This window comes from Monodelphis domestica, chromosome 1 (genome assembly GCF_027887165.1).
Source record: "Monodelphis domestica isolate mMonDom1 chromosome 1, mMonDom1.pri, whole genome shotgun sequence".
NCBI classification, from domain to species: domain Eukaryota; kingdom Metazoa; phylum Chordata; class Mammalia; order Didelphimorphia; family Didelphidae; genus Monodelphis; species Monodelphis domestica.
Window position 1 is genome coordinate 466242168 of NC_077227.1, and position 25773 is coordinate 466267940.

Sequence of the window (25773 nt, forward strand, 5' to 3'; positions counted from 1 at the left end):
CTGCTAAATATTAGAGGAGGATTCAAACCCGGGTCTTTCTGCAACCAAATCCAGGACACAAAACACAAGTTCATGCCAAACAAGATAATATAACTACTAAATACATGAAGGTGGTATCTTTTTTTTAAACTGGTCCTATGATTTCTTTGGGGTATAGGGAACTCCTCTCAATATAGATCAGAGCCTTCTCTGTAATTTAAAGGCTTAGATTTGCTGGAGGTACTTTGAGATTAAATATCTTCCCTGGGATCTTGTGAACAATATATGACTTGAGTGATCATGTGAACAATATATGACAAGACTTGAACTCAGATCTTCATGACTCCTCCATTATAGCAGGATGCCTCTCAGGTAGCAAAGGGATATCGTTATGATTTCAAATATGATGTTTGGTTTGTAAGGAACATAGATCTAAAATATTGAGGGGAACTCAAAAGCCATCCACTTCTACCACTTCATTTTATAGATGAGAAAGCTGAGACCCAGGAAAGTTAAGTAATTTGCCCAAGATCCCATCACCGACAGGCAATTTAAATAGCTGTGATCCAGGGTGCTTGTTGTTGGTAAAGTACTAGGGATAACCAGGATTCTAACAGTTCAATTAATCCTCTAATTCCTTTAGACAGAAAGTTTTCTTTTGAAAGAGATAAGGGAAGGAAGAAAAGAGACAGAGAGTAAGCATCATAGGTAGTCCTGGAAGTCACAACCTCTGACTCCAGGAACAAGGCTCTTTTCACTGTACCAAAAGTCTAAAATTTCTTCCTCATAAAATCTCAGGAGAGAAATTAGAGTAAACTGAATTCCTCTTCCCAAGGACAACTCCCCAGATGTATGAAGTCAATGGTTATCTCCCTCTCAATTTCCTCTTCTATAGGCTTAACATTCCCATTTCCTTCCAGAAATCCTTATATGACATCATGTTGACTCCCCCATCAGCCTTCCTGTGGATGAATTCTTATTGATTGGTGTCTGGCTGATAAAATGAGGAGCTCAGTACTCTAGGTGTTCTGAAAAAGGGCTTTCACCTTCGTCATTTTGAATAGAATGGGTCTATTAGTGTTTCCCCAAGATAGCAAAGTTCAAAATGTCTTGACTGCTAGAAGCATTATTGGAATAAGTGCAAGATCCCCCCAAGAGCCAAGTTTAAGGAACTGAATTCATTGGGCACAAATGTTTTTTGCTGTTTCTGTATGGCCTAAATATTCTCACTTTTGCAATCATACCTCCAATGTTTGTGTGTATGTATATGTATATGTACATATACATACACACACATATATATGCATATATATAATATGTTCCTGTGGATTGATAGGCATTATATCTCTCTTTTAGAGAGCTAAGAGCTAAATTGGGGAAGGGAGAAAAGTCTTCATCTGGCCCCCTGATCCTGGTTAGCGTTTGGTTCCTGATTCTTATCACACTGCTGGTTTACAGAGGAGGAAGCACTGAATGAGTTATGGTGGAATAAGGATTCCAGTTGATACCACTCTTCCCTGAGAGCAATTAGATATTATAAGCCCCAGCCTCAGTCTGGGTCAGACTGCACCAATGGAATGTTACCCCCAGGGAGGGACTGGAGTTTGATCTTGGTGGGATCTGAAATTATTCTCTCAACCTCCCAGGCATCCCTCATCTCTAGGCTTTGAAGCTCATCTGGCTGATATGTCTCTTTGGATCTGTCCGTCTAGACTGGCTGTCGGCTATACTCTCTCACCATTCCCCACCCGTCTCCCCTTGCACCACTCACCAACCTTCCCACCTCTATCATTTTCTGTCTGTCTAACCTTTCTGACTATCTGCTGTTGTGTAACTTTAAAGAGTGGCAAGTGGGTGTTCAAGTTTTGGCTTTTTCCAAGACTGGATATGATAGTGGTTTGGGAAAGGGGGGGGGCTCTGAGTCAATATTTGGTCAAGGAATCCCAATCCAATTCCCCTGTGAATCGTCATTGCGTCACAAAGTTCAAAACCCTGGGTTCCAGTCTTATTTTCACCACTCACTCACTGAATGACCTTGGGCAGATTCCTTCTCCTACCTCAGTCTTAGTTTCCAATAGAAATAGCTCCTATTTTGTTTGTTTGTTTATTGTTTTAGAAGCATTTTAAGGTTTACAACATGCTGCCTTCAAAGCAACCCTGTAGGATAGGTAGTTAATTCTCAACTTACATATAAAGAAATAGGCTGAGAGGTCACACAAAAAATAAGTATTGGAGCTGGGATCCAAAGCCAGATTTCTTGACTGTCTCCATGGGATAGTAGAGAGAGTGCTGGCTTTTCACTGGAAGGACCCAGGTTTGAATCCCAACTCTGCCACTTACTAATTTAGGGAAATGACTAACCCAGGCCAGGTCTCAGTTTCCTCATCTGTAAAAAGAATGGGTTGGACTAGATGACCTCTAAGATCTCTTCCAGCTCTAACTTTATGATCATATGAACTAGATCATCTCTAAAGTCCCTTCCAGCCTTCATATGCTATGATTCTGTCATCCTAAAAGGTTAGGAACATATTCTTAATGTAATCCTTCTTTTTCATATTATATCTCATTATTATCATCATCATTTATCTTATTATTCAGCCATGCCTAATGAAAACAAGTGGGAAGCTTCAGAGAAGCAACAGAGCAAGGGTGAACCACAGCTGCCCTTCATAGAGATTGGGTCTAAATTCCCATCACTCACACATAATTTAATCAGCTCTGATCCAGGGCACTTGGGGTTGGCAGGGGTATTAGGGGTGACCACTCTTTTAACAGTTCAATTAATTTTCCAAATTCCCTTAAACTGAAAGGAGAGCCTGAGTTGAGGGATGTGGAGGCACTGGATGTGGGGAGAGGGGGAAGGAGGTCAGAGATAGAACACTTGTGTCTGGACCAGATTTGGTCTATGCCAACTGGATACCTTGCTCCACTAAAAAAATCAAATATTTACATCTAAATTGGAGATGAGGATAGAAAAGACAGAAGAGACAAAGGCAGACACAGACACAGAAAATGAGAAAAGGAGGGAGGGGAAGGGAGACAGAGAGAGAAAGAGGGAGGGAGTCAGACAGAGAAAGAGAGGGAGGGGATAATGGAGGAATATCATTCTGGTTGAGCCTCTAGATTTATTTATTGTACTTGCTGTTTATTAAACTCTCTCCACAGCAGGAGAGGGCTGGTAAATACACAGGCTGATTCATTAGCGTTTCTGGCCATCTGCTTCTCAGAGCCAGGAGCAGGGGGCTGCGCTCTGACTCCCTAGGTTAGGTCAGGACCGTGTTTGGCAGCGAGGTTAGATCTCAGTGGTGGCAGGATTTCAGTCTTCGCAGTGATGGACAGGCAGTAAGGAGAGGCGGGGGAGTGTCAGCAATGACATCTTTAAGCCCTGGCTAGTATTCTTGGGGTGGGGGTGGGAAAGAATGAACTTGTGGATGAAAAAAGAGACTAGTGAGAAGGGTCCGATGTGGCAGCTCCCTTTCCCCTGCAGCAGGCAGCCAGGGTTACTGATCAAGAAGCCACCGTGTGTTGTTGGGCTGTGAGAGAATTTCAGAGGACATAGGAAAAATGGAGAGCCTCTGTCCTTGATACAATCTGTGCAGTAGAAGGCAATTTTTTTTATCATACTTACAGAAATGTTTATTAAGTGATTGAGTGGGTGCCTTTAGCCTAATGCCAATGCAAAGGGTATTGATATTCTGAAATCGTGGGGGAAAGGCTCCAGATAAGGCTTCTGGGAAAATGATCCAAAATGAAACACTCTAAAGCCAGTCTCTCCCAACCCTTTGCTGAGCCTGTGTGCTTCTCAGAAAGGCCCCAACTAGGGAAGAAAGTGGAGGATCATATATTTAGAGCTAGATAGGAGCTCAGAGGCCATCTAGCTAGTCTAATCCCTTCATTTTACAGGTAAGGAACTGAGGTCCTGAGGGGTTGTAATTTGCCCAAGGTCACCTAAGTGACAGATGCGAGATTTGAATCCACTTCCCCTGATTCCAGACCCAGAATTTCTTCCATTGTACCATGTGAAGCTTGTGAAGAAGAGGGGATTGTAATTATGGAAGGTAGGAACAGGTGATAGGGAGAGTATCTGGTATCACCTGGACCTAGAATAATAATGTATTAATCTCACAAACTCATCAGGTTTAATAGGAGAGGATTAGAGAAGACTGATTATGGACATCTAGAGACAGGGCCATGTTTTTACTGCTCCACACATCATGGACTCTATAGTTAGGAAGCAGCTTCTGGTCCCTACCTTTTACCACTTGCTCCCTGTTATGACCTTAGTCGACTCCTATTCCTTCTCTAGGTCCTGATTTCCTTATTTCTAAAATGTAAGGTTTAGAAGAGATAAACTAAGGATAACCTTCTCACTCTGATTGTTCTTTGATTCTAAAAGTCTACGAATTTCAGACTGGCTAGAAGGTAAGGGATTGAGAAAGGACTATTTTTGCACAAGGGGGCTTTGGGGTGCCTTTCAAAGCATTAGAACTGAGAAAGGGATGAACAATCATCAGGGTTAAGAACAAATAAAAGCCCTCCTGAGCTACCTGTGCCTGGCTATAGAAATTGGGGATTTACCCCTGGCATCTTGCCTCTATCCCATCTAAACACCTGGCCCCATGCTGCTTCCCATCTCAGGAGTTAATGAGCGCCTCTTGCCCCCACATGAGGCAAGCAGCAAGAAGTTTTAATGCTGGGATTCTAGCTGTTCTGTTTCTGTTTCTGACCAAACGAGGGATTTGAAATATTCATCAAATAGGACTGCAAATGGCCTGGGGAGTCAGAGTTTCATGAGTAACCTTTTGAGGATTCCAGTGTGAGTTCACATATGTAGAGCAAATAAGAGGAAATAGATTTAAATGGCAACAATAGGAGCTGTAGCTAATCTAAGGAGGAAACATCCTGCCTGGGACCATTGGCATATTAGAAAGATGCAGCCCATACTTCCTAGGAACCTTATAATAGAGTGAACTTCCATCTGCTGGGGGGATGGTTTTAGAGGCAGTCTAAGAGACAATATGAGGGCAAAGGGGGCTAGAGGATGGGAAAGGTTTTTTTTCTTAGTCAGTGCCTAAAACTAGGGCAAAGAGGTATTTGCTAGGGGTTGTATGCAGTAACCTGCATTATTGCACTTTGATAGGGAAGTGGAGGGACTGCCATTGACCTGTTAATCCTGGAAACTCTAAAACAATTGGAGAAATACTCGATGCTCATGGCAACATAATTAAAATAACACTCCCATTTAAATTAATTGAAATGTTTACTGTTATATAAATAAAATTGCTAAAGAAGTTTTAAAAAATCGTGGAAACTCTGCCCATTACTTTGGTATCTTGGAAATTTTCTCAGCCTACAGACAGAGATTGTCCCACTCATTTATTTGGTGTCCTCAAACACTTTCTGTCCCCTCATGTTGAGGAAACCATTTTTCTGATAGTCTTGAGAATAGCTATACATTAGAGCCACAGATATTGGAGACAACTTCTGGGATAGAGGGGAGGGCAATTCTTGTTCTGTTTCTAGGGAGTCCCTCCTAACAAGCCAACAGCTGCCCTTCCCCTTTCCTCTCCCCCCTCCCCCAGGAAAACCCATACTTGTGCAGTGATGAGTGTGATGCTTCAAACCCAGACCTGGCCCATCCACCTCGGCTCATGTTTGACAAGGAGGATGAGGGGCTGGCCACCTACTGGCAGAGTGTGACCTGGAGCCGATATCCCAGTCCACTGGAAGCCAATATCACCCTTTCCTGGAATAAGAGTATTGAGCTGACTGATGACATAGTAATGACCTTCGAATATGGCCGGCCCACTATCATGATGCTGGAGAAGTCACTGGACAATGGACGGACATGGCATCCCTACCAGTATTATGCTGAAGATTGTATGGAAGCCTTCAACATGCCTCCCCGCAGGGTCCGTGACTTATCCTCTACAAGTGCCAACCGGGTGGTGTGCACGGAGGAGTACTCCCGCTGGGCTGGCTCCAAGAAGGAGAAGCACGTGCGCTTTGAGGTGCGAGACCGCTTTGCCATCTTTGCTGGCCCAGATCTCCGCAACTTGGACAACCTCTATACCAGACTGGAGAGTGCCAAGGGACTCAAGGAGTTTTTCACCGCCACTGACCTGCGCATGAAGCTACTTCGGCCTGCTCTGGGAGGCACCTATGTTCAGCGGGAGAACCTCTACAAATACTTCTATGCGATCTCCAACATCGAGGTCATTGGCAGGTAAATGCTGGGCCAGAGGGAGTGGTGGGTGGGAGGGAGGAGGTTGTATTATAAGAAGTGAAAGCAAATACTTGATTTAAGATCTTCTCCAATATATATAGAAGTTGTAATTTTAAGAAGTGGGATCTCATCCCACATCATATTGAACTTCTACTTAAGAATTAAATAGCACCCATAAAAGGCTGTCAACTGGGCTTAATTGGTTTGGTACCAAATGTCTTTCTATTCTAGTATCTTGAGGGATTACCCAAGATAGATTCAATATAGTCTCAACAGAGGCCAAGTCTACGCCTGGTCTGAGTCATTAATCTAGGAAGCTAACAATATCCTGAATATTGGCAAATTTCATTAAAGGATCATGGTTCCAATATACATAGATGTTGGGTTGCCATCTGTAATGACTCCATTTCTCACAGTAGTTCTGTTTTTTAAAAAAATACAACAAAACTCAACTGAGATTTACTGGATGGTGGTTGGGTGTTCTATGGTAGAGTCGGCTAACTCCTTTTTAAAAACTATTTTTGTAGTTTTAGTACAGTACTGGGTTGATCAGGGAGCTCTATGATCAACTGAATCCCCTAACCTATTTTGTGAGATTTCAGGATTTAAGGGGCTGGAAACAAGAGAAAATGAAATATAAGGGCATGCCCCTTTCCAATTGATTTGTGCTCAGAAATATAGCCTAATCCTTCATTTCCCTTCACTACACAGCAAGAAATCTCTTTCAACAAAGAATAAAAGAGAAAAGGGAAAATTAACCAACGAGTCAACTGAATTTGACAGAATATTAAATATTCCACACCCACAGTCCTCCACTTCTGAAAGGAGAGAAGGAAGTGCATCATTTTCTCATCTCTTTTCTAGGTTGGCTAATTAGTTTTTATGGTCGCAGGAGAAATGAAATTGACATATTTTAGCATTCAGTCAGCATAGATAGCTTCTTGCCCAAGGAGAGTGGGCTTATGATGATTTGAACATCTGCATGAAGGCTTAAACAAATTAAGGATTATTGAAGTAAATTTTTCCTCCCTTAGGCCACTTTACCAAAGTTGCTAATTTGGAAACTCTACCCAAGCATAAGTATGAGCTAGACAAAGTTTATTCTTCCGTGGCCCCTTTCCCCTTCAGAAAACTTGGGTGGAAGTTGTATTTCTTGCTGACCATCTTCTTTAGCTCCGCATTCTATCGTTGTCTACATCCAGGACAACAGAGTCCTGCTAGTATCTCTCCTTTTCCCATATGAAGCTATTGAAATTCCTCCATCCTGTATCAAAACCCCTCAGGGCCAGGTTCTCTGTGCCATTCAGGATGACAAATCACTCGTCTGAGAAATGTAATCATGCTAATGGGACAGGACTGAAGGAGACCCTCCCATAGGACTCTCCTGCATTTTAAGAGGGGCCTTCAACAAATAATACCCCCACCTTTAATATTTAACCCAGGGAAGTGAGTCTAATGGGAGGCATTTCATCCCAGGCAGAAGAACACAATGGTAGGTCCATGGTTAGCACTGTAGGAAAAGGAAATATTAGAAATCAGGTCAAGAAAACAGACTCCCTGTCTTAAAGTTTAGCCAGGAGCTGCACCATACCAATCAGATCAGATTGGACAGTACTGATGAGAAGAAGTAGAAGGTAGACAATGCCAGGGAGGGCATTGGTTAGAGCAGGCAGCAGATAGAAGCAGAGTCAAGTTGGACAACCTTCAGCATTTATAGATGGCAGTAAGGAAGGCACATAGTCTGAGAATGCAGGCCAAAGTAGTTCAGCACCTCGGACAGCTCCAGAAATCTTGTTCACCTTCTCCAAAGGAGAGAGTCCAGAAGAAGAGAATGAGGGCAAAGACCAATATGCAGATGGAGGGATGGAGATGGGGAAGAAGAAGTGATGTGACCTCTACTTATAAAGAAATGTGGGTCCAGTTCTTTAGCAATATGTTTCGGCTTTGCCCCCATCACTTAACCTTTGGACAAGTCCCTTCTTCCTCTCTGAGCTTGTTATCCTGTCTGCAAAATAAGGAATTTAGCCAACATGATTTTCAAGATTCATTCTACCTCTAGAAATTTTGTGGTATCTTGTTAGGTTAGTAGAACCCTCCCTGCCCCCCACCATCCTGGGCCTCAACTGGACTTAGAGACTCTCCTCTCACACTTGGCATGGAGGCCCCTGTGGGCAGCTGGTATTAGCGGTAGTGGTGGCAAAACTACAGCAATCAATTCACAGATAAAGTAAGCACTCTTCCAGTGGCTAGTTGGCAGGATAGATTGTAGTTTAGTGTATTGATTAATTAGGTCTAGTTAAATGGTTCAGCATAGGGCTGTGATTTTCTCTGCTTTTCTTTTTTACCCCATTTCTGGTAGGGAAACTGCCCCCATCCTGGTTGGTATTTGGGATCCTGATAGCATCAAGAAGCCATGGGAATGCCAAGCCAGAAAAATAAGGTGGAGAAGATAGAATCTGGCCCACTATAACTATATGAAATCCAGTCCTTTCTCGCAGTCACTGGGAGCTATGTCTTATTATGAAGTCTGGTTGGACCAGGACCAAGTGTTCCAAAGCACTGTGTTTCTGAGAATAGACATGTTCTATGGATCTCTTCCCAGATGCCTGTCCCTTGATGCTGGTTTGGACATGTTCTGTAGACCAATGTCATCAAGGAGACCTGGGTTCTTGCTCTATCTCAGGTCCTAAATCATTCGTGAGATATTACTTGTTCAAATAAGGCACCTGACAAGAACACTGGATTTTGAGTCAAAGAACCTACGTTCAAATCTCACGTCTGTCACTAACTACTAACTGGGTTATTTAAGGCATTTCACTTTACCTTCCTAGGCCTCAGTTTTCCCATCAGTCAAATTTGTTGGTCTCTAAAATCATGTCAAGCTATAATAATAAATATTCATTTTTAAAAATCAGTTCATAGCTTAGAGCCAAAAGGGACTTAGAATCATCTAGTCCAGCTTCTTCATTTTATAGATGAGGAAACTGAGGTCCAAAAAAATTAAGTGGCTTACATGAAGTAACACAGGCTAGTGATAGAAGGAGGATTTGACCCAAGTCCTCTGACTCTAAATTCACTGCTCTTGCCAGAACTCTCCCAGCATTCTATATTCCATTATATTGCCAAGACTCCAGCATTCTATATTCTGTGGTCAGCAGCCCCATAAAGTCTACACTGATGGAGAGTTAGTGCCAGGCAAGAGTTATAGTTGAAACCCCTTCATCAAGGCAGAGAAATGGACCCAGAGCTCCAGCCTCCTGTCTTCCCTTCCCCCAGTGGTTTCTAATTGAGTACAGCAATTCAGCATTTTAAATGAGCAGAGTCCAAAGAAAACACCATTATTGTGAGAGTCTCTGTGATGGGGACAAAATGAGTGTGTTCTCCATGCCACTTTATTTCCCAGCTCCAGCCCTTTACTGTATCCCCATGCCTGACTCTCCTCACCTCCATTTCTTGTCTTCCCTGGCTTTCCCTGAGTCTCAGCTCAAATCCTACCATTTGCATGAGGCTTTTACACACACACACACACACACACACACACACACACACACACAATGTTAGTACCTTTCATTTAAGATTACCTCCCATTTGCAATGTATATGTCTTGACTATACCATTACTAACATGATGTTTAACCATTAGAATGTGAACTCCTTTAGGACTGTTGTTGTTTTTTCTTTGGATCCTCAGTGCATAGCACAGTGCCTGGTACATAAACTCTTATCTTCTGTCTTAATAGCAATTCTAAGAGAGAAGAACAGCAAGGACTAGGCAGTCCAGGTTAAGTGACTTGCCCAAGGTCACATAGCTAGGAAGTATCTCTGAGGCCAGATCTGAACCCAGGTTCTCCTGATTCCAGGCCTGGTGCTTTATCCACTGCACTTCCCAGTTAACTATTCCCCCCTTTTATTTATAATAGACTTTTAATAAATGCTTTTTTATTTGAAAAAATTTTAATTAATTAATTTTGAATATTTTCCATGGTTACATGATGTTCTTTCCCTCCCCTCATCCCACCCCCCCTCCCATAGCCAATGAGCACTTCCATTGGGCTTTACATGTGTCATTGATTGAGACCTATTTCCATATAATCAATGCTTTTTTTTTTAAACTCTTACCTTCTGTCTTGGAGTCAATACTGTGTATTGGCTCCAAGGCAGAAGAGTGGTAAGGACTAGGCAATGGGGGTCAAGTGACTTGCCCAGGGTCACACAGCTGGGAAGTGTCTGAAGTCAGATTTGAACCTAGGACCTCCCATCTCTAGGCCTAGCTCTCAATCCACTGAGCTACTCAGCTGCCCCCATAATCAATGCTTTTTGACTGAGGGACTGGCTGCGACCATTGAAAGTTGGTGGTGCTGATCCAGGTTCATATTGCTCAGAGTCGTGTAGTATACATGCAAGTGTTGTGGTGTAGCTATGAGAATTTTCAAATTTAATCTGTTCAAAGAGCAGAAATTCTCTGGTGTTTTAGACTAGAAGGGGTGGAGTTTCCCTTTCTTCCTGAACTGGTAGAGACACTTCTTGACCTTCTGCCATCATAAAGGTAAAGGCCACAGTAGAAGGAAGGAAGGAAGACACTAACATGTCTTTCTGCCTGGTCCTCTGCTTCTGCCCTGGAAGTTTCTTCCTTGGTTGATCAACCTCAGCTCTAGAGAGTGGTCAATAGGGCCATACACTAGTTCTCAGCAACCTTAACAAGATCACCTGGGGATAAGATTGGGGGTCTTTTTCCCTAATAAAATAAGGTACATGGGCTGCCTCTGACAACCACGAGAGCAGGGAAAACAAAGGGAAATACTGAGTGTGAATGGCAATGACTGTCCTCACCTCCATGGCCAGAAATAACACCTTGTTCTTGAGGCTGGATGACCAGGGTAGGACCATGCCAGAACATTGCCCAAGAACGGTATGTCCAGGCCCTTCCAATTCAATATTAGCCTCCCATCTCTAATCTAACTTCCACCCCCACCCCCCAGAGCAGGTCCTAAGCGTTTTTTTTTTCCCAGAAATATTTGCAGTGAAGCTATTGAGGGAACTCAGAAGAAATCTTTGCACTAAAAAACAGCCAGCCCCAGGGGTGATGCCTCCCCAACTAGGCTTTAGCCAGAACCACACTGGCCACCCTTCTTCCAGGATCATGTGCTCAGGGCATCCACAGCCAGTGAAGAAAAGGCAAGGCTAGAAACTGCCCCCAGGAGTCTGAGTCTTCTTCCTCTGTTGTGCTGGTTCTTTTCTCCAGGGCTGAAGTGTTTGGCAAAAGATAGAATCTGGGCCTCTAGCTCGCTATTGTCTGCCAGGGTGTTAGAAGAAGCAGAGTACTGGACTGGGAGTCGGGAATCTGGGACCCCATTCTGCCAGTAACGAACTGTTTGACCGTGGGCAAGTCCCAGCCTCTCTAGGGGAATCCGTTTTCTCACCTATAAAACGAGGGAGTGGGATTAGGAGAACTTTAAGTTTGAAGTCTGTGCTCCTTGGCTCTCATACCCCTCCTAGGCTTGGCCTTCTATGAATCTGGTTCTAGAACTCTAAAACCTTATGACTTGATGCCTGGGACTAGACTTACTCTTGGCAAAGGGAACAAATCATCTGGTGCCCGCTTGACGGGCATGCCCCGATCTGGAGAAGGCATAGATGTCTGGGCAAGGAAAGACAGTTAGGAATTGTCAGGGGGGAAGTGCCGGGGGTGGGATGGGGAACTGGTGTAAGCACGGAGAATGATTTCATACTTTCCCCTCACCCACATACCCTACAGGCCTGGCCCAAGACTGAATGCTGCAGCTGGAAATAGCTCCCGTTCTGTCGAGAAGCTAATTACAGAGGCTGCTTGGAGGGAGTGAGCTGCCCCCAGGTGCCCAGATGAGATGGAGAGGGGCCAGGGGCAGCGGGAGTGGGAAATCAGTGCAAATCAGAGCTTGATGCTCCATGTGGGGAAGCTGCCAGAGGAAGAGGCAAAGGGGAGGGAAGAAGGGTCCAGACCAACAGAGCCAAAAGAAGGAGGGAGCCTGGGGTGGGAGACTGAAATAAAGCCAGGACCTTCCTGGCACTTGACCTCCTAGATAATACAATTATATCTCACGGCCTTGGATCTCAAATCATTCACCTGATCACAGCCCTAGGAAGGGCAAGAGAAGATACAGGAGTTGTTTTTCTCTGTTGTGCTGATAGCGAAATTCAAGTCTTGAGAGGGGAAGTCTGTGGCTTGGAGCCACTGAGCAAATCTAGGAGTAAAATGGTGATTTGGGGAGAAGTCTAAGCTAAGGACAATTCCCTAGGTAAAGGCAATACTTCATACAGTACTAGGAAGAACCAAGAGAATCCCTGATGTGTTGGCCTGGGGCACCTCCCAGGGAAGAAGGAGCCAGAGCAGATGCCCGGATTCATGGCAGATGCCCTAGTCCAACAAGTCCAGAGTTCCTCTGATCACCCTTGCCATACTCATAGTAGGCACTTCATTCATATTATTGAACTAATGGTAGGGACTTAGGGGAGAAAGTATGACCAGCATCAAGGTGCTGACATTCAGCATTTTCTCTTAGAAAAAGATCAAGCCCAGCCCTCCTATTTTGCATATGGGGAAACTGAGGCACAAAGCGTTAAGTGTCTGAGGTGAGTGTTAAACTCAGGTCCTCCCCACTCCAAATCCAGTACCAAAGGAAGCAAAATAAGCAGGTTCTTTGGTGCAGACCTTCAGCGACGCCCTCCTTCCTAGTCACCTGGCTGCACAAATTGTCTGTCTACTTAGACACTCTTCTTGCTATTGTAACTTTTCCTTTTTACAGAGGAAAAGGAGGAACATGGACATAAGCCTTAGAAATTCTGCCCAGTTTAGGTGTCCACTCTGCGTGATTCAGTTCCAGGAAATCATGCTCTTCAGAGAACCAGAAAAAAAATAACCTCTGCCCAGAGCATCTTATAGAATATCAGACTTACTCAGATTCCTTCACCTGATATTCAAGGCCTTCCACAATCTGGCGCCATCCTACCTTTGCAATCCGGTCTCATATTACTGCTCTCCATGCATTCTGCATTCTAGCCAGACTGGACTGCTCTCTGCACTGCCCTCCTCCCCTTGCAAACTCAGTGCTTTCCTTCCTGGAATGTCCTACTTCCTTCTCTCTGACCACCAAATTCCTATCCCTCCTTGAAAGGTGAAATCAAATGACATCTCCTCCATGAAACCTTTCCTCATATCCTGATGGAGCTAATGATTCTCCCTCCTGGACTTCATAGTCTTCTGTTTTATATCTTTTTTATGCACCTAAACCACCTTTTTTGGCTGGAGATTTTTAAGTTACTCTTGGTTTGGATCCGATCTGTGGGTTCATTGATGAAAAGGTTTCTCTTTACACCGATGAGTGAGGAAGCTCCCACTTACCAGATGCACATCGGCACCTGTTTCTGCAGCTTACCACCTCAGTTAAGAGAGGTTAAGTGAAATGTCCTAGAATATACAATCAGCCTGTGTCAGAAGTGGCACCTTACCTCTGATATTTTTATTATTATTTTGCTTACAGTAGAAGAAAGTCACAATTTTATTCCCTCTTTATAGATAGATACATTTTATACAATTTAAAGCAATGACCTGACTGTTCTTTTCTTGCACTTTTGTTGTATTAAGAGGTAAAAAGGAAGACAATAGATCTCTTCTCCCCAGGATGAGTGGGATGCCAGCTTCTAAGAGGAGGGCATTACCTATGATATTATGTACTGAAGTTATCCATGTTTGCTTCCCTTCCCCCTACCATAAGCTTTTAGAGTGTAGGGACAATTTCTATCCTAGTCTCCAGCGTGCTTTGAGGAGATTCAAAGGAAAAATGTGATGTAGTGAGGTTTGAGTGGCAAAAGCATCAAACTTCAAGTTTGGGGCCATGGGTTCAAATCCTATCCTGTCACTTACTGCCTGTATCTGCTTCTCTGGATCGTAGAATCTTCCTCTGGAAGAGGTGTGAGTTAGACCAGTTAACTTCTAAGACTTCTTCCAGCTTTAAGTCTGTGACTAAAATGTCAACTTCCACTTAGCACGTGCTTTGTACACAGTTGGCTTTTAATAAATGTTTGCTGAATGAGAGAATGAATATACCTAAAGAAATCATTTAATCTACCCCTTTCCCTTGGTAGATGGGGAAACCGAAGCCCAGAAAGGCAGCAACTTGCCCAAGGTCACACAGTTTGTTAGAGGGCATGACCGGACCTAAAGCCAGTTTTCCTGACTTCCCAGGTCTAGGGTCTGTTCTTACTATTGCAGAAGATTCCAGGCACAATGAGGTGGCATAGGAATGAAACCACCAGGCCAGGCGTCAAAAGGACCTGGGTTCGAATTTGACCTCAGACACTTGGTAGATGTGTGACCCTGGCCAAGCCAGATTGCCTAGCCCTCTCCCTTCTGTCTTAGAGTTGTTACTTAAATGGAAAAGAAGGATTTACAAAAAGAAGACTCCAGAGAGCTTGGAGTGAGACTGGGCAAAGTGGGTAAGGCCAGAGCAGAAGCCTGGAAGCTTAGGTATTTGCCTTGCCTGTCTGAGAAAGGTTTTGAGCTGGGGGAGGAGAGAAGGATTAGCTACCCACCTGGCTTTGCCCCAGCTTTCTCATTTCCCCTCGCTTCCTCTGCCTCCTCTTCTGTTGGAACCATCCCCTTAGTTTTCTTCTCTCTTTTGAGTCTTTCTCTCCCTGTTTCTGTCTTCTGCATTCTTTTCTGCATCTTCCATAAGCAGCCTATTCCTATTGATCGGCTAGGTAATTGGAGATGGACGGAACTAGGGCTGAGAATAGAAACAGCTGGGAAAAAAATCCTTGGTTTGTGCATGTCAATGTGGGAGGGACAGCAGGGCAGGCGGGTGGTGGGGAGACCGAGCTCCTTCTACTTACTGTACTTCTGGGCACACTCCCCGCTCTTGTACACAGGTACTTTACAGCTCCAAGATGGAAGGGAAAGCATTTATTGATATGGTTCCAGGAGCACCCCAGCCCCAGGGGCTCTGCAGAACATAGCCCCGACCTCTCTTTCCCAAGCTCGCCCTTCTGAAGGAAGCTGATGTCTCCTAGGGAAGCCCTTGGCCACCGATTTTCTGCAAACCTCTTACTCTTGTCCAGCCTTCAGAATTGCAGGACTATTGCTGCCTACAGTGGCAGTCCACCCAAAGAGACACGTTATACAGAGTGAAAAATAACCCTTTGGTTCAATTTAGCTCAAGAAATTAAAATCAATGGCGCAAATATTAAATTCAGTGCCTATTATGTGCAAATCATGGCATTAGGTATTGTGTGGGGGATATGAAGATGAATGGCTCCTACTCTCAAGGAGCTAACAGTCTTGTAGGTTAGTAGCACAAATTTGAATGCTGAATGTGTGGCAGGCAGTGTACTAGAAGGATACAGTATCTTCCCTCAAGGAATTTAGAATTAGAGGGGAATGAGGATCAACCCTTGGGAGTCAGGATGGGGAGGGTGGTAGCTTCAAAGGTACACAGTGAAGCAGCTAGGTGGCTCAGTGGATTAGGAGCCAGGCCTAGGTCCTGGATTCAGATCTGACACTTCCAAGCTATGTGACCTTGGGCAAGTCACTTAACCTCCATTGCCTAACCTTTACCACTCTTCTGCCTTGGAACCAATGGAAGGTAAGGGTTAAAAAAAAGTACATAGGTATATATAATAAGTCTCTATTCAGCCTGCTTCACTTGTCTTAGGATAGGAAGCCCTCAGGGCAGCTGGTTGGCTCAGTGGATTGAGAGTCAGACCCAGAGATGGGAGGTCCCAGGTTCGAATCTGGCATCAGATACTTTCTAGCTTTGTGACCCTGGGCAAGTCACTTAACCCCCATTGCTTAGCCCTTAAATATTGATTCCAAGGTCGAAGGTATGGATTTAAAAAAAAAAGGATAGGAAGTCCTAATTCCTAAATGCATTTGGAATAATATCCAGTTGAATTCCACATCCCTGAGTATCCCTTATGGTACAATGGAAAGAGGACACTAGGTGACACAGTGGATAGAGTTAGGAAGACTCATCTTCCTGAGTTCAAATTTAACTTCAGGCATTTAGTAGTGATGTGACCTTGGGCAAGTCACTTAATCCTGTTTGCCTCCATTTCCTCAGCTATAAAATAAGCTGAAGAAGGAAATGACCAACCACTTCAGGAACTTTGCTAAGAAAACCCCAAATGGAGTCCCAAAGAGTTCAACATGACTGAAAAACAATGGAGAGAACACTGGATTCAGAGTCAGAGATCCTGGGTTGAAATCCTGGTACTGCCACTTATTGTCCTTGTGATCTTGGGGAAATCACTTCTTTTTCTGGGCTTTAGCTGCGTTTCCTCATTGGCTCAATGAGAGAATTGGACTAGATGCTTTCGAAGGTCCATCCCAACTCTCAAGCTCTGATTCTATGGCCCGGAGAGCCCCATCCCCTGGGAAGGAGAGGGAATGGTGTGCTGGAGTCCTGTAAGGTTAGATATTAAGCCTCTGAAAAGGTTTTGCTGTAGATGTAATAGCAGCACACACTTTGCAAGAATCCATGATTTTATTTGCATGCTGCTTGGTTTGCCCATGTTGATCCAGCTCATCCATGCCTCGGAAGATGATCTTTAGGAGTTGCTGAAGCTATAAGAGGGCTGGCTTAGTATAGTAAATAGAAGGGAAGACTTGGGAGGGACTTAGGGTGGGAACAATTTCTGCCCTCAAGAAGCTGAAATTCTAATTGGGAAAGACAACACATAAAAGGATCCTGAAGGGGGAGGGAGTGGGAAGAAGGTAACTCATGCCCTTGAATGAATCAAACCCTCAATCTAATTTTCTTCATCTCGAAAATGAGGGGGTTGGACTAAACGCTTTTCCAAGTCCTTCTTGGCTTTGCACCATGAGAGTATGCCCTCATTTCATCCTAACAAAAAACAGACAAGGTGATTAAGGACAAGTGTTATTCTTCCCATATATCAGATGGGGGCAAACTGAGAATTAGAGAGGTGAACTAACTCCAGATCATACAAGAAACAGCGGGCAGCACAAGGACTGGAATTCAGGTTCCCTGACTCCTGCTAAAGCTATAACTTCTTCGAGTAGAAAAATACTACCAATGAGCTCACCAGCTGCTAGGAGGATAAGGGAGATAGACCTAGACAGGCAGCTAGGTGGTACAGTGATTAGAGTACTGGACCAGGGTCAGGAAGATCTGAGTGCAAATCCAAATACTTATTGCCTGGTGTGACATGAGACAAGTCACTTAACCTGTCTGCCTCATTTTCTTGACCCTAAAAATGGGTATAACAATAGTGCCTACCTCCTAGGATTGTTGTGAAATTCAAATGAGATATTTATAAAATGCTACATAAATGCTAAGTTGATACCTTAATTACGGAGTCCCAGGGTTTCCCCTAGAAACATCCTTTTGTTTTTGTTTTTAAAATTAAATTAAATGTTTTTCAATTAGCAAAAAATCTGTTTTTTCTCCTTCCCACCTCCCCCCCTAAACATAGACATAGCTCTTTTTAAAGTTCCCTGTGTTGTTGTTTTTTTTTTGTAAGCAAAAATCTTGATTCCTACATGGCAACGTTGGCTTCTGTCATAACACCCAGCAGCAGTGTTCCCAGTAAGACAAAAATACCTCCACACACAGTTCTGATCAGCCTGTGCATATAGGAAGGTAAATGGGCAGGCCCACAGCCAAACCATGAAGCCAGGGACATTTGTCTCCTGTTGCCCCAGTCACTTTCTGTGCTGGTTTTACCCCTCCAGGTACCCCGTCCCCTGCTTCGAGTACTTCCTCTCTAGTTCTCCTACCCCCAAACCAGAAAGGCACTCAAACTAATCACTGACCTAGAGGAAATGCGCTGTAGTGGAGAGCGAGCTGTGCTGGGACCCCCCAAAGTCTAAATCTCCTTCACAGCTGTGACTAGGACACATGTGGCCTTGGCTCTCTAAGTCTTAGTTTTCTCTTCTGTAAAATGGGGCAAATAGCATTTGGAGTGCCTTATGGGTTGTGAGGATGGAATGAGAGTCTGGGTCAAAATGCTCCATGAGATCATAAAGGGTCCTTTAAGCATAAGCTGTTATTATTGATTATTCTTGAGTATGAATGAGGCTCGGCCAACCCGTCATCTCACCCTCCCGTTATTTAGTGAATATTTAATGATATTTTCATACTATAAATTCTCCTTCCTGGTATCTCTGTCTCCTGGATTACTTCTACCTCTGGTAACATTTCTGCCAACAAAGTGGGTTGTGGGTGTATGACTCTTCATTAGCAGAGGTATAATTGTCATGAGCAGGCATGCGTCCCTGCAAACACCCCGCCCGCCCGCTCTCAGCCCCTCGTGGATCGCTCTTCTTTGGAGAGTATCTGAAGCCAGTGTTTCCCAGCGGTCGGTTTTTCTCATTTCTGGGCTAGCCCTGCATGGTCGGTGGGAGCTCCGGGAAGGGAAATTCATCTGAATATCAGGCTGAACCCAAAAGAATGAGCAAGGTGTGTCTGCCACCAGGCTCCCTCTTTCCCTTCACCTCCATCCTCAAACCCCAGCATACATTCTGAAGTCAAAGCCTGCCCCTATGGCTGTGTCCCCCCCGGCTCCATGTTGTTCTTCCTCTTTCTGCAGCAGGCTCTGCTTCTAGCCGCTGGAAGTCCCCGAGTCTTTTTTATCACGTTGACTAACAGGCTGTAATTGAAGCTAATTGGCCATGGACAGGACAGACGGGGCTACTTAAGGAAAATCAAATTTGGGAGGATGCAGATCGATTCCAGGCTAATTATCAGGAATTCTCTTCCTCTCCCACAAGATGTTGCCATCTTTGAACACAGACACAGACAGCGAGCCCTGTTTGCATTATTTGAAAGGCAACAAATATACACAAACACCTACTCATATGCCCATCCAGGTATGCATTCGCTCATATCCCATGTCCAGTTTATATGTACACATATTTCTGAAAATGCTCATTTAAACATACATACTTACCACACATGCCTATTCACACATACTTTTTTTTAACCCTTACCTTCCATCTTAGAATCAATATCAGTTCCAAGGCAGAAGAGTGGTAAGGGCTGGGCAATGGGGGTTAAGTGACTTGCCCAGGGTCACACAGCCAGGAAGTGTCTGAGGCCAGATTTGAACCCAGGAGCTCCTGTCTCTGAATCTGAGCTACCTAGCTGCTCCCCCATTCACTTATACTTATATGTACATGTGTATGTTCTTCCATGTACACCCATGCTTATGTGTATGACCATACAAGTAGCTTCTTCTAAGGGTGTACATTACATATTTACTTGCGTGTGTCTTGATCACATGGACACTCATAGACACAAATATCATAACTTACATGTGTGCATGCTTACCTATGTATACCTATAAGCATAGACATCTTCATTCATACATTCAATTATCCATATATACTTAGTCCCATTTGCCTCAGTGTTCCCATTTATAAAATGAGCCAGGGAAGGAAATGGCAAACCATTCCAGGATTTTTGCCAAGAAAATCCCAAATGGGGTCCAGAATAGTCGGACACAACTGAAACAACTGAACAATATTTAACTCAGATACATAGACATAGGAAGGAAGAAAACAAGTACGTATTAAGTGCCTCCTCTGTGCTGGGCACTGTGCTAAGTGCTTTGATCCTCCCAGAAATCCTGAGAGCTAGGTGCTATTATTATCCCCATTTTAGAGTCAAGAAAACTGAGGCAGACAGAGGTGAAGGGACTTGCTAAGGATCATACAACTAGCAATTCCCTAAGACTCCAGCATCAACTCTTTAGCCACTGTAGCACATATACATGCATAACTTTTTTGTTTTGTTTTATTTTTGAGACTGAGTTTCCCTATCTCACCTAAGAAGGCAGCACCATGGCCGCTTATGGGCCAGTTTGCCACTCTTTTAGGCAGCCTGGTGGCCTTCTGCCCACCATATTTGTGCCAAACAGTGTAGACACTGAATCAGCTTTAACTTGAGGCTCAGCCTCCCCCAGCAAGATGGACTGCAATGAGGGCCAGCATGCTCAGCCATACACAAACTCTTCATGCACATCTGTATACCCACATACATATACACCCATTCACAGACTCATTCACACACATGGACTTACAAACCCTGAGCACTTCAACGGCGACCACGGTAAAGTCTTCTTTGTCATGTCCCAAACTCAGTCTGAAGACAAAACATTTGATGGGGGACCAGTGGGGTTTGGGCAGTTTTTCAGTGATTGCTCCCCACTTTGTGAGTTCCCCATGAAGCCCTCGGATTCCTCTAGATTCTCGGAACCCAAGAAGGAACGTATCTCCTTTCTACCCTAACCCATCCTCCTGTAACTCCCAGCCTGACAGGAGATGGGGATACGTGGTTAAGAAGCTTCAGGGATCGTGTAGGGTGAGATGGTAGACTATCTTACCGGCTGGCTAGTTTCTAGTGAGAAAAGGGGTTGGGAAACAGAGCTAGGAGGGCAGGAAGACTTGATTTCTGATCCAATCTTTTCTGATCCCCTTCTGCTACCACCACCCCTTAGTATAAATTTTGAAAAATTCTTAAAGATGTCTTTTTTTATGCCATGGTCATGTCCTGATGCCCTAATTCCCTGCTGAACCTGCCTTTGCAACGAGGAATAAGTTTGGAAAACTGATGAACCAAATGCAACATTTTAGTCCCATAATCCTATCAAAAGTAGGGGAATGGGTTTCACCGTCTATTAACTGGGACCACGATGTGTCGTTCCCATTTTTCCGAGTTGGGCCCTTTTCTAAATGCTGTTTTAGTTTTTATGATTGTAGTCATTGGTATATTGTCCTCCTTTCTTTGCTCTGTACCAAACTGTGCAAGTGTTCCCATGTTCTCCGAGTTTCTCAAATTCATCATTTCTCACAGCAGAATAGTATTCTATTCCATTCATTTACCACAGTTTGCTGAGCCATTCCGCAATCAATGACCACCCACTTTGATTCTACTTTTTTGTTGCCACAAATGAGTGTTGCTATGAATATTTCGGTATACATGGGACACCCACCAGTCTTGCAGATAGCCCTTTTCCCACGCGCACTTTTCAAACCTTGGTAACATCCCCAGCACCATCCTGGCACCTCTGGTGCAGTCAGTGCTGAGAGCTTGAGTCAGAGCCCAAAAAGATGGTTAAATTTTTTTCTCTTCTACTGGGAAAGTGGGGGTGGCTAAGTCCCCAACCAGCTCACCCCAGCAAGGATTTGGAGCAAAAACTGACTTCCTTCTAAGCCTGGAGCTTTAAGAGGTGTGAGGTGCCTTTCCGGCCCCCATTCACATCTCCAACTACACATAGCTTCAGGGGTGCTCGTGGGACTGGCCCACCTCCACCCGGTGACCACCCTCATCTTCTGCAGAGCTGGTGGGTGGAAGGTTGCCCAGGAAGCTGCCTCCGGCTCAGCGGATAATAGGATTTCATCAATAGACCGAGGGAGGTGATGTAAGTTAAAGCACTTAATATAAAAGGACTTCGTACAGAAGACCAAATTCGATTTGGCCAATGAACTCAATTGCCAGCACGACTGAGTTCCAGGAGGAAGGCTGGCCAGCATTTATACTTATTACCCAGCAACACTTGGATTATTGCAGTGAGGCCGGGGCTCTCCAGCCCTCGGCTTTCTTTCTTTCTGCTCTTCTCTTCTTGCCCATCATCCAAGTTCCTGGGACCAAAGGACCTAAGACTGGAAGGAGCCTTACAGAACACCTGGTCCCCCATCCTCACCCCTCGATATCCCCTTCTCAACAAGAAGGGAAGGAAATCACCAGAGATTCGTGTTCAGGACAATAGCATAGCGTCTCAGGGAAAGAGCTAAAGAGTAAAGATTAGTGAAGTCAAGAGACTTGGGTTTGAATTCTGCCTCTGGTGTTTATTAGCTGTGTGACTTGGATGGGTTATATCCTCTCCCTGAACTTCAGTGTCTTCATTCACAAAATGGATCTAGTAATATTTTCACAGCCTACCTAAGAAGGCGTTTTTGTTAAAGCACTATAGAAACTACAGTTATCACATTAAAGTGCTATAGAAATGGGTTGTTATTATTTCTTTTAAACCCAGTGAGGTGGTAAAAAATGGTAGAAAGCAGACTAGTCTTGGAATCAGGAAGACTAAGATTCAAGTCCTACCTTTGACACAGACCTAGTTATATGACCGTGAAGTTAAAAACACTTAATCCCTTATTGTGCCAGGCAACTTCCTATGACTATAAGTTAATAAAAGCCAAGTCTTATATAGCACCTACTACATGCCAAGCACCATTCTAAGTGCTTGATAAATATCTCTTTTGATCATCACAACCACCTTTGGAGGTAGATGCTATTATTTGTCAACTCCATTTTACAGATGAGGAAACTGAGGCAAACCAAAGGTTAAGTGCTACTTGTACAAAGCCACAGTTAGAAAATGTGTGGGGTCAGATTTGAACTCAGATCTTCCTAACTCCAGATCCAACTTGCTATCCGCTGTGCCAACTAGCTGCCCCAGGAGGTACCGATGAATTGCCAGTCAGCATGAATAGATGGAGTTTCTACACCAGGCGTTCCTTTCACCCGTGAAATCACATATCCAAAAAAAAATTTTTTTTTTTAAGAAAAAGTCCAAGGAAAGACTGGGTGATGAAAATGGATTTGATTCTTTTGAGAGCTGTGATTCATCCATAAACCTAAGCTTCCCCATCTGTAAAATGAGGGGGTTGCACTAGATTCTCTCCAAGGCCTCTTTCCAGCTCTAACTCCTAAGATCCACCAGACACGTAGCCATAGTGAGATGGTTTTCCAAGGCCCCGGGAGTTGGGTTCCCCCTCCGTTTCCAGCCTGGGGACAGCTTTCCAAGGAGTCTCATCTCTCTTGAACTTGGAAGGTGGGCAGAGCTACAGCATCCTGGCACTGGTGCCAAGCGATAGGCGCCCTCCTCCTCACCCTTCCTCCCAAACTTACCGCTTCCTCTTGCCTCCCCCAGGGAGCAGATGACATCACTATTTTAGGCAGCTAGGAATTGACCTACATTTATTCTGCCGTCTGGATCTGGGAGGGACTCCAAACATCCAGCTCCTCTCTTCGACAGGAAGGAAGGGCCCAGCTCACGATTTTCCACCAAGACCCTGCTCCGGGCCCAGTGCCCAGATGGAGCTCCCCCCGCGACTCCTGGGCACTGCCCGCTCCTGCGGACCACAGCCCCAGCCGCTCACTTCGTGCCAAGCGCTCGGCGGGGGTTAAAGCGGCGCGCCAGTCCCCGCTCGGGCAGACGCGGAGATGACACCGATGCTGGACCGAGAGCGCCCGGCTTGATTCGTATTTCCCTGGGAACTCAGAGCAGCCGAAATGGGGACTTCCTTGGGGACCGGAGGCAGAGAGCTCCCCTCAAACAAACCCAGTCCTCTGGGGCTTGTTAGAGACTCATCAGTTCACAGTGAAAACAAACAATTCCTCCAGAAAGTCAGACTGATTGGCTTCTGGAGAGGGCGAGCAGCCGGAACAGCCCTCTAGGTGTGGAGAGGGTGAGTGGGCCAGGGGCTGATGTTGGGGGGCGAGTTTTCCCTCAGACCCTGGGTGGGCCCAGAGCCTCACTCTGGAGAGAAAGTTGGCGGGCAGAAGCCAGAGATGGCATTGTAAGCCCCTAGCACAGGCCAGCAAGGCCTGGAGAAAGGCCAGGTCAGCGGCTGCTCCAGAAGCGTTTGGTTAAGAAGGCCTGTGGATGCAGGTGCAGACCCCAACGAGAGCCTTTATCTGAGCCACCATCCCTGGGTGGCCAGAGGAGAGAAAAGGCCCAAGAGCCTGTCATCTGGAGGGGGAACGTAGCTCTGGAGAGCTGCAGAGAAGGAGCCCAGGGCTGCTTGAAGAGAGAACACTGAAGACAGCCGAGGTTATGGACATCACTCAGATGGGCCTAGCACGGATAATGTGAGCCAGACCGCTAGAAGTTCTCTATCTCCGCTCTGTCTTTTAACATGGGGGGGGGGGGGGAAGGAATCTGCCCAAGTGGACCTAATGATGGCAGAATGTCTTTGTACTCTTCTTCCATGCACGAGAGCCTGAAACTGTGCCTTGTGGTGGTACAGAAACGAATACTACATTTTGGAGTCTGAGGAACTAGGTTCAAATCCCAGAGCTGCCATTTCATTCTCGTGTGATCTGGTTCAGCTTCCAAATAGCAAGGATGGATGAGAAGATCTAAGGTCCTTTCCAGATCTAAATCTATGAAACTGTGACCTTTTATTAGTTTCCGAAAAGGCCTGTGCCTGTTGGCAAATTGGCCCTTCTGTTTATAGATTCTAGTTCTGAATTGGCCACTGACTTCTATGTGGCATTCAGCAAGTTTTTTGCCCTCTCTGGGCAAAGCTTCCTCACCCATCCAAGGTCCAAATTTGTGTGTAGAACGGTGGAAAGAGCACTTGATTGGGAGTTTGGAGTTGTTCTTTAGTTGTTTTCAGTTGTATCTGACTCTTTGTGATAACTTCTAGGATTTTCTTGGCAAAGATCCTAGAGTAGTTTGCCATTCTCTTTTATAGCTCATTTTACAGATGAGGCAACTGAGGCAAAGAGGTTTAAGTGACTTGCCCAGAGTTACATAGATAGAAAGTATCCGAGTCCATATTTGAACTTAGGAAGAGGAATCTTCCTGACTCCAGACCTGGAACTCTATCCACATTGCCACCTAGCTGTCCCAAGAGTCTATGGACCTCAGTTTAAATTCTCTGCACTCGTTTTCCTACATAATGACCCTGGGCAAGTCGTTTCCTCTGCACGAATTTTATTTTACCCATCTGTGAAATCAAAGGATCTGACAATAATCTACAAGGTTTTGAGGTTCTAAAATTTCAAGTTTCTGAGTTCTAAATTTGAACCCAAGACCCTCGATCCTTAAAGAATTCACTGCTCTTCTCTTCATAGAGCTGTATCACTCAGTATAAACATTGCAAACACTTGGGTAGAAAAGAAGAAGAAAAAGGAATTGAACTAAAGTGAAAGACTGTTGTTTCAGCAACAGCAATAGGTCCCTATGAACAGAACCATAGTTTTTTATAGGCATGGCCAGCAAGAACCTTTGGGCATTTATTCTGAAGGTGGTATTTCTAAGTATTTATCAGACCACCAGGAAATACCTAGAACTGTAAGCTCTAGGGAAGGGGAAAGGAAGGGGAAAAGGAAAGGAAAGGAAGGGGAAAAAACATTTATTAAGCACTTATTTTGTGTCAGGCACAGTGCTAAGTGCTTTACAAATAATACAGTATTTCATCCTACAGCAACTCTGGAAAATAAGTGTTATTAGTTTCCCTATTTTATAGTTAAGGAAACTGAGGCAGAGAGCAGTTAAGTGAATTGTCAAGGCCATAAGTTGGTAAATGTCTGATAGATTTAAACTTGTCTTCCCAACTCAAGACCCAGCTCTCTATCCACTGCACCACTGGAAGTGCCTCTAGTTGTTGTCGTCCTCAATAGGGAAGAGAGAATAAAACTTGAAGGTAGGAGAACTTGGGTTCAAATTCTGCCCTTGATATATATTGGTTATGTAAGATCATGGGCAAATAATTTAACTCCTCAGTGTCCAAATAAAACTGAGTTGCAGAAGAGCTGTTGATTATTATCTTTGTTGGTA

The 25773-nt window shown here is 44.5% G+C and overlaps 1 protein-coding gene across 2 annotated transcripts in view; it reads left to right on the forward strand.

Annotated features, from left to right (window-relative positions):
• NTNG2 (netrin G2) overlaps window positions 1-25773 on the forward strand; it is a 104184-nt gene that overhangs the window by 37567 nt on the left and 40844 nt on the right. For both annotated transcript variants that reach the window (XM_007475189.3, XM_003339635.4), the window contains exon 3: window positions 5562-6205. In XM_007475189.3, the coding sequence (XP_007475251.1) occupies window positions 5562-6205 (644 nt within the window). The remainder of the gene's footprint in view (window positions 1-5561; window positions 6206-25773) is intronic.